Source organism: Mustelus asterias, chromosome 14, assembly GCF_964213995.1.
Source record: "Mustelus asterias chromosome 14, sMusAst1.hap1.1, whole genome shotgun sequence".
Lineage (NCBI taxonomy): Eukaryota > Metazoa > Chordata > Chondrichthyes > Carcharhiniformes > Triakidae > Mustelus > Mustelus asterias.
In genome coordinates, this window is record NC_135814.1 from 29119676 (window position 1) to 29136203 (window position 16528).

Sequence of the window (16528 nt, forward strand, 5' to 3'; positions counted from 1 at the left end):
TGAGGTATTAAAGGACTGGCAGTAACTTAGGAATGCAAAATGGAATAGGAGGCAGAGCAGGTTTTTTATTGACTGGAGAGAATTATGAGGTAGTGTTATATGTGAGTGACCTGGACTCAGATGTAGAGAGCACCATTTCAATGTTTGCTGATGATACAAAGCTTTGCAACTAAGTGAATTGTGATAAAAGCAAAATGCTGCGGATGCTGGAATCTAAAACAGAAACAGAAAATGCTGGAAAATCTCAGCAGGTCTGACAGCATCTGTGGAGAGAGAATAGAGCCAACGTTTAAAGCCCCTTGAGGGTCATCCAGACTTGATGGGCGGGATTTTCCGGCCCCGGCCCCAAAACCAAAAAATCCCACCCGAGGTCAACGGACCTTTCCATGGTGTGACCACCCCCATCCCCGCCCCCCCCTCCCCCCCCCCCCCGCCCACTCTATTCCCGTGGTGGGGGAATGGGAAAATTCACCCCGAAACCTTGGTTCTATTCTCTCTACTGTGTGGGATATGTCCTGTCGGAGAGTTGGTACAGATTTAATGGGCTGAATGGCCTCCTTCTGCACTGTAGGGATTCTATGAGTCAATGATGTACTACATGCTGAAAGATTCATAGCAACAGGAAAGCATAAGAAAGGATACATCAATGGATGAAAAGTTGCTGGGTGAAAGCTTTGTAATTAGTCTGTTTTTTCACCAACGACATAAAGGTGACAAATGGGAAAAGATTTCAACAGAATTCATACCTCTGGAATTTACTCTCATTAGGTTCAGTTCTTTGCTTCCTTCATCACTTTACGTTTCCCCAAGATGATTCAAAAGCTTGCTGGTTTTATGCTCTATGGTAGCATATATGTTGAAGAAGTAGACTCAATGTGCTCAGATCTAAATGTGTTTGAGCCGCTGTGTTATGTGTTAATTGCAGCACATCATTCTGTTTGTTTGACATCTGTGAAAAAGAGCTATGTTCAAAGGATCTGGTTGTATCCCTTGGCAACTGTGTTGTGAATAGGCACACAACATCCATAAGATTAAAGGGTTTTTCTGCTTTGAAGATGATCTATATTAAGACTCAGTCAATGAATTTCTGTTGAATATTTTTCTGACAAAAATGTTCATATTTGAACTTGCTTCTCTGCCTCCCCTATGTTCTTATTAATTATTTTCTCCTGAAAATGCCAGAGAATGCCCTGAGGGTAATGAAATAACAGCTAGAGAGTATTGGAATAATCAAATCTCAAATTGCCAATGGCATGAATGAGATTTTCAGCAGCAGTTAGGCTAAAGCAGGCAGACAGTGGGCTGGATTGAAACCTCTCGCCACATCAATGGATAACAACAATGTCAATTGGGTTATTTCTAAATACGGTGGATTTCTTGTACCTGATTCACGAGGTACGGGTTACGAGGACTTGAAACTTCAATGTACACATAACCGCCTTGCCAAAGGCGTGGGTTAAATTTTCACCAGCAGTTAGGCTGAAGCAGGCTTGGATTGAGACCACCCACACCCACCGATGGACCCAGAAGTCGCCAGGACTAGGTCCATGTCGGTTGGTTTAAACCAATTACATGGTGGCAAGCTCATGAATGGAAGCGGCGCATCACATGGCGGGGGCGGTGGGAGAAGGGCAGCTCTGAAATCGGGAAGCCCGTGTCACCTGGTGGCTATGCTGGATCTTAAAGGGCAGCCAGCCCTGAGTAAGAGTTGGAAATCACCTTGCAGGCTTTTTAAGAAGGTTCTGCAGTTGGAATCTCCAGCATCTCAATTTATGTTGCTCCAGCACAAAAAGACACCACAAAGTCCAGGGTGAAGATTCCTCCACCGTCACACAAGGGTGGCACGGCAGCACAGTGGTTAGCACTGCTGCCTCACAGCGCCAGGGACCCGGGTTCGCTTCCCGGCTTGGGTCACTGTCTGTGCGGGGTCTGCACATTCTCCCCGTGTCTGCATGGGGTTTCCTCCAGGTTCTCCGGTTTCCTCCCACAGTCTGAAAGATGTGCTGGTTAGGTGCATTGTCCATGTTAAATTCTCCCTCTGTGTACCCGAACAGTCGCTGGAGTGTGGCGATGAGGGGATTTTCAGAGTAATTTCATTGCAGTGCTAATGTCAGCTTACTTGTGACACTAATAAATAAACTGAAACTTAAAGATCATCCGGCGGTATCAACAGGCTCAAATGAGTTGTGAGATGTCAAAACGCAGCCCAGCTCCAGTGCTTGAGGGTGAAGAAGATCAAAGTGCATAATCGCCATGCTGCACAATCCCATGTTTGATTTGGTTTATTATTGTCACATGTATTAACATACAGTGAAAAGTATTGTTTCTTGCGCGCTATACAGACAAAAGCATACCGTTCATAGAGAAGGAAACAAGAGAGTGCAGAATGGAGTGCTACAGTCATAGCTAGAGTGTAGAGAAAGATCATAATGCAAGGTAAGTCCATTCAAAAGTCTGACAGCAGCAGGGAAGAAGCTGTCCTTGAGTCGGTTGGTATGTGACCTCAGACTTTTCTATTTTTTTCCCGAAGGAAGAAGGTGGAAGAGAGAATGTCTGGGGTGGGTGGGGTCCTTATCTTTAAGTTTCAGTTTATTTATTAGTGTCACAAGTAAGCTGACATTAACACTGCAATGAAATTACTTTGAAAATCCCCTCGTTGCCACACTCCGGCGTATGTTCGGGTACACAGAGGGAGAATTTAACATGGACAGTGCACCTAACCAGCACATCTTTCAAAAAGTGTGAGGAAACCAGAGAACCTGGAGGAAATCCCATGCAGAAACAGGGAGAATGTGCAGACTCCGCACAGACAGTGACCCAAGCTGGGAAGCGAACCAGGGTCCCTGGCGCTGTGAGGCAGCAGTGCTAACCACTGTGCTGCCGTGCCACCCTTGTGTGACGGTGGAGGAATCTTCACCCTGGTCTTTGTGGTGTCTTTTTGTGCTGGAGCAACATAAATTGGCTGCTCTGCCGAGGCAACGAGAAGTGTAGACAGAGTCAATGGATGGGAGGCTGGTTTGCGTGATGGATTGGGCTACATTCACGACCTTTTGTAGTTCCTTGCAGTCTTGGGCAGAGCAGGAGCCATACCAAGCTGTGATACAACCAGAAAGATTGCTTTCTATGGTGCATCTGTAAAAGTTGGTGAGAGTCGTAGCTGACATGCCAAATTTCCTGAGTCTTCTGAGAAAGTAGAGGCGTTGGTGGGCTTCCTTTGCTATAGTTTTGGCATGGGGGGAACCAGGACAGGTTGTTGATAATCTGGACAGCTAAAAACTTGAAGCTCTCGACCCTTTCTACTTCATCCCCGTTGGTGTAGACAGGGGCATGTGGAGCGTACATAAGCAGAGAGACTGATGCAACTTGCAATTAATCACTCCATTTCACCTTCCAGCATTTCTGCTTTAATAATGGATATAAACAGTTCTTTAAAAAAGGCTTAATCCAGTTTTACAACTTGGCAACGTTCCATAAAATAAATTGTTCTGATTCTAAACTAGCCTTCTGCTTTTTATTTAGGCTTCATCACGGTCCCACAGAACACAATTACTTGTGCCAATAAACCGTGCTTCCCGGGAGTTCAGTGTTTGGATCGGAAGCCACCTTATGTTGGTTTTGCTTGTGGTCGCTGTCCTGGCGGATTCTTTGGCACTGGGCGAACATGTATGAAGATCCCTCGGCATGGTGAGTTGGATTTTAGCACTGTAAACCCGTGAGTACATGAGAGTTGAACGCATAGATCTATTAGCATGCAGAAGACGGGCTTTTGGCCTGTCATGTTCATGCCAGCTTTTTCCAAGACCAACTCAGCTAGTCCCACTCTCCTGTCCTTGCTCCATAACTATGTGTTAGGGACCAGATCAGAAACTCCAAGGTATAGTATGAAGTTAGCCTGGATCCTAACTTTTTCATTTTGGCATTAGAGTGAGCATAAGGTGTTTCACTCCAGGCATGATTCAGTTGACCCACTAGGAAGCTTTTATCAAAAAAACTTTTACTTTTAACACAGTTAACATATACCAAAAAAAATTAGCATAACTTTTATCTTAGACATGACAAAATATAATTCTTAACAGCAAGCTATCTCTATTCTTCCAATGTAGCAGTATCTCCCATGGACATAAATCCTACTTCAGAACCAATTAGCACCAAAAAGCAGATGTGCTGCCATGGATGCTAGATTTCCAGCTTTTTAACCCCACTGGACAGATACAGAAAGACACCTGCCTTCTGACACCCATAAGTGGTTTCCCGAGGTACAGCTAACCTCAAACAGCAGAACTTCTGCAAGTCCCAGTCTCCAGAGCAACAGAGCTATTTCTGCACTTCACAGCTCCCACACAACAACTGAATTGGGTTTCTCTTTGTGAGCCTAGCCTCGCCCAGTCACATGATCTAATCAAGCCCCACTGTGAAAACATCCCAGGGACAAACACTGAAATAACTACCCTGCATTGGCCCAGATTAAAACAAACATCCCTGCCATTGAGACTAATTATGATGCTGCAGTAACAACAGGGCTGCTGGATGTAGAGAAAACTGCACTGATACATAGAATTGCCTGCTAAAAGAAATGCACAGAAACATGACTCAAATACATTTCTAAAAGGCACAGTATTGTCAAACCATACAGTTTTCTTTTCTCTTCGGGTGTCTTGAATTCCCATTTGAAAGCTTCAATTGAACCTGTCTCCCTGGTAATGCCAAGCAGTGTTTTTCTCATGTCGCCATTGGTTCTTCCACTATTCACCTTGAATCAACATCTTCTGTTTCTCAAACCTTAGACCAGCGGTAACAGTTTCTCTCTGTCCGCTCTGACCAGACCCCTCATGATTTTGAACATCTCCATCTAATCTCCTTTCTCTAAGGTCTCATTCCTGCATCCAATCTTATAAATTTTTTCTGCACTCTCTTGAAAGCCTGAGACTAACGGTGGAATTTTCCCATCCCGTCAGCCATGGGAATCGTAGCGGGCGATGGTGGACTATGCAAAGGTCCGTTGACCTTGGGTGGTAATTTCCAGCCTTGGGGCAGGCGCAGCTGTAAAATCCAGCACCAAGTGTCCTTGATACTGGAGTACATTTTCCGGTCCTGCCTGCCATGTGAATAGCCACAGGTGGGACAGAAAATTTGGCAAACCATTTAAAGGTCCATTGACCTTTAATATCTGGTCTCAGGGCAGGTGTGCCCACCATATTACTGCTTTTAGTAACTTTCCTCCACGGTTTAAAAAAAAACAAAGTTAGGATCTATCAAGCCAGCTTTCACTCTGAGCTTGGAGCTTGTAGGATCGTAGCAATACCATAAACTTATTTACTATACAATACATAATGCACCAATCACTCAAAAGAGATTGGGTAAGTACGTATGGGATCACTTATTAAGACTCGGAGCATGAGAACACTTATACAGTAGTATAAAGCTTGAAGGCATCAAAGTTATTGTGTGCATGCTCTGCTCAGAATAAAAGTGGAACTAAAACTGGATCACATGGTATATTTCTCCTCTAGTGATGTCATGCCACTATCTCTTAAAGGCATATTACAACAATCACCTCCTTGCTGACTCAACTAAACCCCTGACTGCCCAGCTAACCTCTGCCTATCCCGTCCCCCCAGCCGACCCAACTTCCCCCGATCACCTATTTACCCTGGCCATAGAATCAGAGAATCCCTATAGCGCAGACATTCAGCCCATCGAACCTGCACCGACAACAATTCCATCCTGGTCCTATCCCTGTAACCCCCATGTATTTACCCTGCTAGTCCCCCTGACTCGAAGGGACAATTTAGCATGGCCGATCAACCAGCTGACCTCCACCATACCAACCCCAACCCGACTACCATCTGACTAACTGCCCCAGCCCTACCTAACTACACCCATCCTCCAAGCCAAATACACCCCTGATCAGCCGACAATCCCTGACTACTTGACTGCAACTCCCAAAATAGCCAACTATCCTCGAACTGACTAGGCTAACAGCTGACTACCCCCCCCCCCCCCTGCTCCGACACCCCAACCGACCTCACTACTACCCGACTACCCCTGACCTGACTACCAACCTGATACAGCTAACCACTTGCACATCTCACCCACCAACCCATGTACCCCTCAACTACCTCACCACATACCCACTCCACCACTTTACCCACCGACCCCTTACCCAATCCACCATCTACCCACCTCACCTACCTACCCACCTATCCCTCACATACCTCAACCACCAGACCTCATCCACCTCACTGCCTACCTACCTCACCACGTACCCCCTCACCTACAAACCACTCATCCATCAACTCTTCAGTCACCCATTCATCCACTCATCCATTCACTAACATGCATGGACCTTTCAGCTTACCAGACAGAATACGGCATCTAAAGCCTTGAAAGGTGGTCATGTCCTGTCTTACCCTGACTCTATTGTGCTGCACTGGAGCTCCCGAGGGAGACACTGTGCTCTGCATTTCTGTGGCAGCCGTATTACATGCAGTATTGCCCCGCTACATGGAAACTTCAGGCCCATACTTCATTCACCTATGCCCAAATCTATATCCTTCCAATCCCTGCGGATTCATGAATCAATACCCTTCTTTTTTTTCAATGGTTTAGCAGTCATTATTCACTGTTAATCGATATGAGTCTATTTCATATGCTCTTTACTCTGAAAATCAAAATCATTGCTTTTTTTGAGAAAAATGGATGCAGTGTTGAAAAAGGTGACCTACCACCCAGCACCTCCTCAAGGGCAACTAGGAATGGACAATAAATGCCTGTTTTGTCAGTGAAGCTTACATTATAAGACTAAGTTTAAAAAAATACTGTTGTTTGGGTAGAACAGAATCATCAACCAATGTCACAGTCATTACTGCTCAGTACCCCTGAAGGCTCACCAACCGCTCAATTGTAAAACATAAATGAAATACAAATGCACTTTAAATAGTTGCATCGCATTTTTTTATGGCCTGAGACACCTAGATTTAGAAAGCCACAATGTAGATAGGCCTTTGAGTAACAGCAGCTGTACTACAACCCAGTTTGAATCAAAGTGGCACAGTTATAAGTCTGTATTGACTTGGAACTCACTGTATCCATTATAGATTGTTTGCAGATGTTTCCCATCTGTGTTTTTAATCCACCTACTGTGGTGACATGATATGTTTTTATTTCCGGATGACACACATTCTTTTTTGTTGTCACTTGTAAAATCCATTGTGGCACGATGATTTAGATTCTTGTATTTTGCTTTCACTGATCCAAAAGTAAAATAGGGAGCCACGACACTAAACTGCCCGAAATTGGGTTGCGTCAGACTGTATCAGCGTACTTTGGAATTGTGGATGAAATTACTGTTTGGACAAAAAAATGATATTGCTTGCTGAGAAAGCAGTCACGTACTGATGCAGTTTTGTCAGTGGATCATTAGTCAACAATAAAAATCGATATTTTCAGTTTTCGCTAAAAGGGAAATAACATTCCTCAAGTTCAAACAGCCCAACTACTCCTATCTATAACATATTGTTGTCCGATCACCAGAGGCAAAGATACAATGAAACAAGCCATGCTTAGGTACAGGGCCTAGACCAATGGGGGGGCCTCTCGCACCGGCCTGTGCAATGGACATCCAATCAAAGCCGGATTACTCTGCCTTTACTGATAGGTTCATTTTGAACCTATCAGAAGGCAATGCAGAGTGAAATGGCCGAATGGCTTCCTTCTGCACTGCAGGGACTCTATGATTTGAAGAAGTCAGACTCCGATTGGTAAGTCTGAAAGAGCAGGAAAACACTGGTCCGAACCGTACGGACAGTTAACTTGAGGCGCACGGGCGAGGAATGAAGAGAGGCGACTAGGCAAGGAAGGAGAGGCACAGACTGCGACATTTTACTGTTTTTGTAAAAGGCGAGCAGGTTTGCAACTCACCCAGGGCAGGCCAGGAACACCGAGGCACTCCTGCACTGCACTGGCTCATTCTGTCCTGCACTGGACAGGCTCATTCTGTCCTGCACTGGACAGGCTCATTCTGTCCTGCACTGGACTGGCTCATTCTGTCCCACGCTGGACTGGCTCATTCTGTCCTGCACTGCACTGGCTCATTCTGTCCTGCACTGGACTGGCTCATTCTGTCCTGCACTGGACTGGCTCATTCTGTCCTGCACTGGACTGGCTCATTCTGTCCCACGCTGGACTGGCTCATTCTGTCCTACTCTGGACTGGCTCATTCTGTCCCACACTGGACTGGCTCATTCTGTCCTGCACTGCACTGGCTCATTCTCTCCTTCACTGGACAGGCTCATTCTGTCCTGCACTGGACTGGCTCATTCTGTCCTGCTCTGCACTGGCTCATTCTGTCCCGCACTGGACTGGCTCATTCTGTCCTGCTCTGCACTGGCTCATTCTGTCCCGCACTGGACTGGCTCATTCTGTCCTACTCTGCACTAGCTCATTCTGTCCCGCACTGGACTGGCTCATTCTGTCCTACTCTGGACTGGCTCATTCTGTCCCACGCTGGACTGGCTCATTCTGTCCCACACTGGACTGGCTCTTTCTGTCCCACACGGGACTGGCTCATTCTGTCCCACGCTGGACTGGCTCATTCTCTCCTGCACTGGACTGTGGTGTATTGATGTCATCTGCTAACTCTTCCATCTCGTTGCTCATCAGCAAGTTCCATGTTCGCTGACCTCAAGATTCACCCGTCACAATATTTGCCTCTTGTCAGAATGACGGTGAAGATGGCCAACTTGGATTTCAATTCAGCAATTATTTATCCAGGCGTGTTTTTACGAGTAAAAAAGCTTCAAATTTTCAAGCAGTTACTAATGAAGCAATACTAGAAAAATGTTTTGAAGGAAATCCACTGGAACAACCCACTACTTTCAGGAAATAGTAATTCATTGACATCAATTTCAGCAAGCCCTGCCAATGATTGTTCATGATGTGGAGATGCCGGCGTTGTGCCTGGGGTAAGCACAGTAAGAAGTCTCACAACACCAGGTTAAAGTCCAACAGGTTTATTTGGTAGCACAAGCCACTAGCTTTCGGAGCACTGCCCCTTCATCAGGTGAGTGGGAGTTCTGTTCCCAAACAGGACATGTATAGACACAAACTCAATTTACAAGATAATGGTTGGAATGCGAGTCTTTACAGGTAATCAAGTCTCAAAGGTACAGACAATGTGAGTGAAGAGAAGGTTAAGCACAGGTTAAAGAGATGTGTATTGTCTCCAGCCAGGACAGTTAGTGAGATTTTGCAAGCCCAGGCAAGTCGTGGGGGTTACAGATAGTGTGACATGGACCCAAGATCCCGGTTGAGGCCGTCCTCATGTGAACGGAACTTGGCTATCAGTTTCTGCTCAGCGACTCTGCGTTGTCGTGTGTCGTGAAGGCCGCCTTGGAGAACGCTTACCCGAAGATCAGAAGCTGAGGCATGTCCCAAGGCATGGTACATTGGAGAGACCATGCAGATGCTACGACAATGGATGAATGAACACCACTCGACAATCGCCGGCAGGAGTGTTCTCTTCCTGTCGGGGAACACTTCAGCGGTCACGGGCATTCAGCCTCTGATCTTCGGGTAAGCGTTCTCCAAGGCGGCCTTCACGACACACGACAACGCAGAGTCGCTGAGCAGAGACTGATAGCCAAGTTCCGCACACATGAGGATGGCCTCAACCGGGATCTTGGGTTCGTATCACACTATCTGAACCCCCACGACTTGCCTGGGCTTGCAAAATCTCACTAACTGTCCTGGCTGGAGACAATACACATCTCTTTAACCTGTGCTTAACCCACTCTCCACTCACATTGTCTGTACCTTTAAGACTTGATTACCTGTAAAGACTCACATTCCAACTATTATCTTGTAAATTGAGTTTGTGTCTATATATGCCTTGTTTGTGAATAAACTCCCACTCACCTGATGAAGGGGCAGTGCTCCGAAAGCTAGTGGCTTTTGCTACCAAATAAACCTGTTGGACTTTAACCTGGTGTTGTGAGACGTCTTACAATGATTGTTCAGCCGTGTTTTGTGGAAAGTTCAAACCATCCGAGGTAGTCCATGCTTAAATTTCTGAAATGCAATGCCACCAGTTGCAGCTCCTACTGAAATCTGGGGCTGGATGGATCTACCCCAGTTTTGACCCATTTCCCTGGGTCACAGTCACCAGGGTCCCAGAAAGATTTCCAGGGTGGTCCAAACAATGCAAAGAGAATAGTCGCAACAGAAGTGAAACCTCAAGCAGTCACTCTCCTGCCATTACATGATGTCTCTGAGATTGCAATGGTAAATTGGGTGGGTGCCAGGAAAGCTCAGACCTCACTCTCCCTCAGTGTCATTTACAAACAAGCACAGAAAATGTAACCAGGTGGAAGAGGAGTTAGATTTGGTCAGGTCAGTAGCCCTCATTGCCAGGGGGATAACCCTCACTGCCAGGATGATAACTCTTACTGCCAGGGCAGTAGTCCTCACTGCCAGGGTGATAACCCTCACTTTCCTCATTTACTGCTACCATCCCACTGTCTTTAGACTGGATGGTTTTAACACGCACAGTCGCAGGGAAGGGATTGTGCAAATAACTTAATACAAATTAACAATCTTTGACAAAAATATGTAGCATAGCTGATGATGCAGCTCAACAATCGTTTTTTAATGTTCTAATTGGGGATTAAACATTCCGCTTCTGAGGAAAAATGAACAAAATCTGTTTATTAAGTAATACACTGGTGAAATTGCAGGGAGGTATGACTAAGAAGGTAATCTCATGAGCTGTGATAATTACTAACCAGCAGCCAGCCACAGTGTGCTAACAATAATCATTTAAAGCCACTTAACCAGCATCAAATGTTAAGGTTTGATGCAGGTGGGGAGTGTTCAGTTTTTGAGCAAATTGGCTGAACTTCAAGTAGTTTTACCAACCAGACTGCGCCTTTGTGCTGGTAAAACTCGACTGTTCAAAAACTTGAGAAAGTGGTGGAAGAGGACAGCCAAACATATGTAAAGAGACAGCAAATGAACCAACGCATTGTCCCAGGTGAACACAGTCAGTTCATTCCCACAGCTCTGCTAGAAAATAGGACCAAGGTAAGGCAAGAATATTACTGTGAAATATCTGTATTACATGGACTGGAAATTGAAATATGCTACTGGTACAGAAGGTACTTTGAAAATAGTAGACAGGATTATGTAGTTTACAGCGATGGAAAAGCGAATGTATTGCTGAGGATACATTCTGGATATATGGCTGTCTCCATTCCCCAGCCCATCACACTTAAAAGGCAAAAGACAACAGAGCAGGACACCTGACCAGTTTTCAGTTCCAGATTTGATTCACTGAATTTTGATTTCACCAGCGGCTCTGGTGAGATTTGATCCAGTGTCGATAGAGCTTTAGCCTGGGCCGCTGGATTGCTCAGCCAGTGATATTACCATCACACCATCTTCTCGCTGTTAGTGTTATGGTGGATAATTAATTTTGTGTCAGAACCAAATCACAGATGGCTTCTGATTTTTTTCCAAAAGCAGGAGCAGTGTTGAGCGCACACCTATCTGTGCCATCAGCTTCAAAGCAGGAAGAGCATCCAGACATCTTCAGAGCTGATAAACTAGGGCTTGTAAGTGAGACAAAAGCAAATACTGCAGATGCTGGAATCTGAAACAAAAACAAAAAAAATGTTGGAGAGCCTCAGCAGGCCTGACTGCATCTGTGGAGAGAGAATAATGGCGGCACAGTTGTTAGCATTGCTGCCTCACAGCACCAGGGACCCGGGTTCAGTTCCGGCCTCGGGTCACAGTCTGTGTGGAGTCTGAACATTCTGCGTGAGTTTCCTCCGGGTGCTCCGGTTTCCTCCCACAGTACAAATGATGTGCGGGTTAGGTTGATTGGCCATGCTAAATTAACCCAAGTGTCAGGGGGATTGGCAGGGTAAATATGAGGGGTTATGGGAATAGGGTCTGGGTGGGATTGTGGTCGGTGCAGACCCGATGGACCAAATGGTCTCCTTCTGCACTATAGGGATTCTATGAACCAATGTTTCAAGTCTTTGTCAGAGCTCTCATAAACAAGACTTTGTCCACTGGTCATTGGTTGGACACCCTAGGGTTAAAGTAGGTTTATCCTGACCATATAATGTAGTAAACCTCAATTTATTGGCTTTTCACAAATGGTCCTGCCAGTATCTACAATTGCCAGCATGGTGCTGATAGTCACCAACATTTTCAATGCTTAATATTAAAAATGCTGAACAGCAAAGATAAATTCATTCCTTACATTCTCAAAGGGCATAACATTAAATGGGGTGATTTGGAAGGTGCAATATATTCATCAACGTTTTTGTCCCTGTTCCTCTAGTTTCCCCACAGGTTGCATCAAGATTTCGTCAACACTGGTTTCCCACTTTGAGACCAAGCAACGACCCAGTCAGGCTGCAGCCAATGGGCCAGAAAACCACTCCTCGCCACGCTCCTGTAGCTAGCAGAGTGACAATGGATAAAGCGGTCACTAAAGCAAAACTCCTTCCAGCTCCCAAGACAGATAAGCCACACACGACTTTGGGTTTATCGTCTTCCATTAGCACTTCACCACAGGACATTGCCACTGCTATTACAGGTACTGCAGCCCTAAGCTCTGGAACCATATCTCAGATTGCTGTTCAACCCAAAGTTCTCCAGAAGACAACCATGTTTTGGAGACCTGCTGTCTCTGCCCTGCGAGCCGTGACAGCGTCCCAAGCCATGTCCATCAGCCACATCAGTAATGAGTTGGTTCCTGCGGAGAAACAGATCACCTGTGCTGACATGCCTTGCTTTAATGGAGTGCCCTGTGAGCCCACCCAGTTTGGAAGTTTTAAATGTGGACGATGTCCTTTTGGATACGTTGGTGATGGTGTTACATGCAAAGGTAAATGAACTGATTGCAATTCACTGCGATCTACGGGAGGGGGTTCATATCGATCGCAACCATGCTTTCCATTGTGTAAAATCCACATATCCGCAGAAGTGGTTTCGAAAGTTCAGAAATAGCGACCACCTCCTATGACCATATACGACCTTACCCCAGAGATTGTCAGCTGTTTGCCTCTACATGAAGATTCTGCTTCTTTAATACTGGCAGATCGGTTCTTCCCTGTTTACACAGCTCCACCACAGATAATTTCTCCCTTGGCCACCATTCCCCCACCCTTTGGAATTTCCTTCCTCTCTCCGCAGCTCAGCTTCTCACTCCCCTCGCAATTATACAAACGCCTCCATAATGCCTTTATCATTAAGTATGCTTCACCATCCTAATTCTTCCTTTTTCCAATGTCCCTTTCTACTCACCGGCCCAGCAGCTTGTACACTGTTGTGTGATATGACTTGGAAATTGCTGCTTGTATCTGCACGCTACCAAGGTATAAAGTCATGAATTTTTTGTTAAGTTTATTTATTAGTGTCACAAATAAGCGATTAGGTTACTGTGAAAATCCCCTAGTCACCACACTCCGGCACCTGTTCGGGTACACTGAGGGAGAATTGAGCATGGCCAATGCACTTAACCAGCATGTCTTTCAGACTGTGGGAGGAAAGCAGAGGAAACCCAGGGGGAGAACGTGCAAACTCTGCACAGACAGTGACCCAACCCGGATCCCTGGTGCTGTGAGGCAGCACTGTTAACCACTGGTGCATATGGTGCCTCATTTATTTAAAAAATATTTTAAGAATTTTTTAAAAATAGTTTATAATTAATATAGAATGGATTATGTCATGGCCACTTCCCATCTATACCTGAAATCTCTGTCCAGTATGATCTCTGGCAGATCAAAACTTACTGTATGCAACTTTACCCTATTCCCCCTTATCCCTTTTTTTATTCATAGGACATGGGCGTCGCTGGCTGTCCAGCATTTCTTGCCCATTCCCAGTTGCTCTTGAGAAGGTGATGGTGAGCTGCCTTCTTGAATCACTGCAGTCCACGTGCTGTGGGTTGACCCACAATGCCGTTAGGGAGGGAATTCCAGGATTTTGACCCAGCGACTGTGAAGGAACGCCGATATATTTCCAAGTCAGGACGGTGGGTGGCTTGGAGGGGAACTTGCAGGTGGTGGTTTTCCCATGTATCTGCTGCCCGTGTCCTTCGAGATGGAAGTGGGTGTGGGTCTGGAAGGTGCTGTCTAAGGATCTTTGGTGAATTTTCAGGGTTGTGCTTACATTTTCTCTGCAGGAAATCCTGCTGAGTCAGAGCTGGTTGCTTTCCTTCATCATGCCACCTGCTATCAGTGACTATTCAGACTGATGTTACAGGAATAACAACCATGCTTGATGGTTTAAAAAAATGGTGGGCCCAACTAACAACTGTGATATTTGTTAGCCATATGCAGGTACCCTTGTGGTAAGAATATGGAATGTGCGGCTCCCAACACCTGTCGTTGCAAGCCTGGCTACACTGGGTACAACTGCCACATAGGTACGAACTCTACTTTGCTTCAAAAAGGACCTGTAAGAAGTGTCCTTAATTTGAAATATGTCAGTTTGCAATGTTACTGTCTGCCACTGAATGACAGCGGAATATTTTATTGCTGCAAACACTAATCTTGTGTTGACTTGTCTTTATTAGCGATCTGCCGGCCTGACTGCAAAAACAGAGGGAAATGCATCAAACCAGATGTGTGTGAGTGTCCCCGCGGATACAATGGCCTGACCTGTGAAGATGGTAGGAACCAATTTGTTTCATCTCCTCTCCACCTACAGAAGTGATATATGTTGTGTGCCTGGCTACTTGTGCTCCATGGTAGAGTGGCGCAGTGGTTAGCACTGCTGCCTCACAGCACCAGGGACCCGGGTTCAATTCCGGCCTTGGGTGCCTGTCTGTGTGGAGTTTGCACATTCTCCTCGTGTCTGCGTGGGTTTCCTCCGGGTGCTCCGGTTTCCTCCCACAGTCCAAAGATGTGCGGGTTAGGTTGATTGGCCAGGTTAAAAATTGCCCCTTAGAGTCCTGGGATGTGTAGGTTAGAGGGATTAGCGGGTAAATATGTGGGGGTAGGGCCTGGGTGGGATTGTGGTCGGTGCAGACTCGATGGGCCGAATGGCCTCCTTCTGCACTGTAGGGATTCTATGATTTGGATTCTATGACCAATACAAAGATTGGTAGGATTCGCAGAAACAGTAATTCAAAGCATTACTTTAATTGTTTCTGCTACCTCCAGCCACCGACTGAGATTTCATGCACGTTTGTCGTCGCGAACACCCACTAGCTACCCACCCACCACAACCCAGTCTATGTTCCTCTTTCTAACAGAGAACCATGAGTTCCCATTGTAACTTTGCTTTGCAAGAATAGGAAGAAGCAATCCAACATACCCCACCATATTTTGATCATAAAAGGTTAGCTGCTGGGTGATCTAGATTTTATTCTTCAGCTGTGACCAAGCATTCTAACAAGACCCATGCACTTACCATTGATTAAGCACACTATTGCACATTGAAGGCATGGTTCAGCTATCCAGGTTGGTCTAGGATATCCTATAATAGCCTGGCTAGGATTGTTATATGTAACAATAACGTGGCGGAGGATGCCGTGGATTGGGGGTGGAGTGGGGGAGATGGTCAGTCTGAGATACTGCAGCAAACTCAAGAAGATGCAGAGGACTAACTGATTACCACACATATTTGGGCAATTCTTATGTAGAGTATCTCATACCCTCCAAATCTGACAACTGCATTAAAAGTCTCAATTTCCCTTCACTAATATTCCACCGAATGCTTTCCTTTCTACTTAACACACAAGAACACACAATGCTCCCATTCATGAAAGCAGCATCCAACCTTCCAAAAACAGTGACTTTTGTACAGGCCATGAGGTGGAATTCTACACTTCTCCCTCCTCCCCGCAGCAGACCTGTTTTTGTCAGGGGGGCATGTCGGCTGGCTAGCCCGCCTACCCCTGAACTGACCCCCATAATACTCTAGGTGGGCAGATGCCTCCTCGGAGCCTATTGAACGTGGTAATATGCTGCCCGTGCCATAAAGATAATGTCAGCTACAAGGATTTCACTAAGGCATTTGACAAAGACAGACTGGTCAGGAAAGCAAAATAAGAAGTCTCACAACATCAGGTTAAAGTCCAACAGGTTTATTTGGCAGCACTAGCTTTCGGAGCCTCAAGGAGCATGATTGGGAAACTTGCAGTTGACAATAAAATTGGCCATGTTGTTGACAGTGAAGATGATAGCTGTTGACTCCAGAATGATATCAATGGTTTAGTTGAGTGGGCAGAGAAGTAGCAGAAGAAATTCAATTTGGAGATGTGTGCGCAAATGCATTTAGGGAGGGCAAACAAGACAATGAAATACAGAGTAAATGGGAAGATATTGAGAGGGATAGAAGAAGTGCGAGACTGTGGCGTACATGTTGACAGGTCCCTGAAGGTGGCAGCACAGGTGAATAAGGTGGAACATTTCCTTTTATTGGACGAGGGTATTGAATACAAAAATTTGGATGTAATGATGGAACTGTAAAAAACGCTGGATAGGCCAAAGCTAGAATTTTGTGCACCCAG

The 16528-nt window shown here is 45.7% G+C and overlaps 2 protein-coding genes across 5 annotated transcripts in view; one reads left to right on the top strand and one right to left on the bottom strand.

Annotated features, from left to right (window-relative positions):
- Positions 1-16528, top strand: part of LOC144503550 (von Willebrand factor D and EGF domain-containing protein) — a 269846-nt gene that overhangs the window by 229914 nt on the left and 23404 nt on the right. The window contains exons 20-23 of the mRNA XM_078228019.1: positions 3520-3684; positions 12347-12895; positions 14342-14437; positions 14588-14683. Coding sequence (XP_078084145.1) covers positions 3520-3684; positions 12347-12895; positions 14342-14437; positions 14588-14683 — 906 coding nt within the window. The remainder of the gene's footprint in view (positions 1-3519; positions 3685-12346; positions 12896-14341; positions 14438-14587; positions 14684-16528) is intronic.
- LOC144503551 (general transcription factor II-I repeat domain-containing protein 2-like) overlaps positions 10607-16528 on the bottom strand; it is a 114449-nt gene continuing 108527 nt past the window's right edge. For all 4 annotated transcript variants that reach the window (XR_013499508.1, XR_013499507.1, XR_013499506.1 and 1 more), the window contains one exon: positions 10607-11647. The gene's annotated coding sequence lies outside the window, so the exon portion shown is untranslated. The remainder of the gene's footprint in view (positions 11648-16528) is intronic.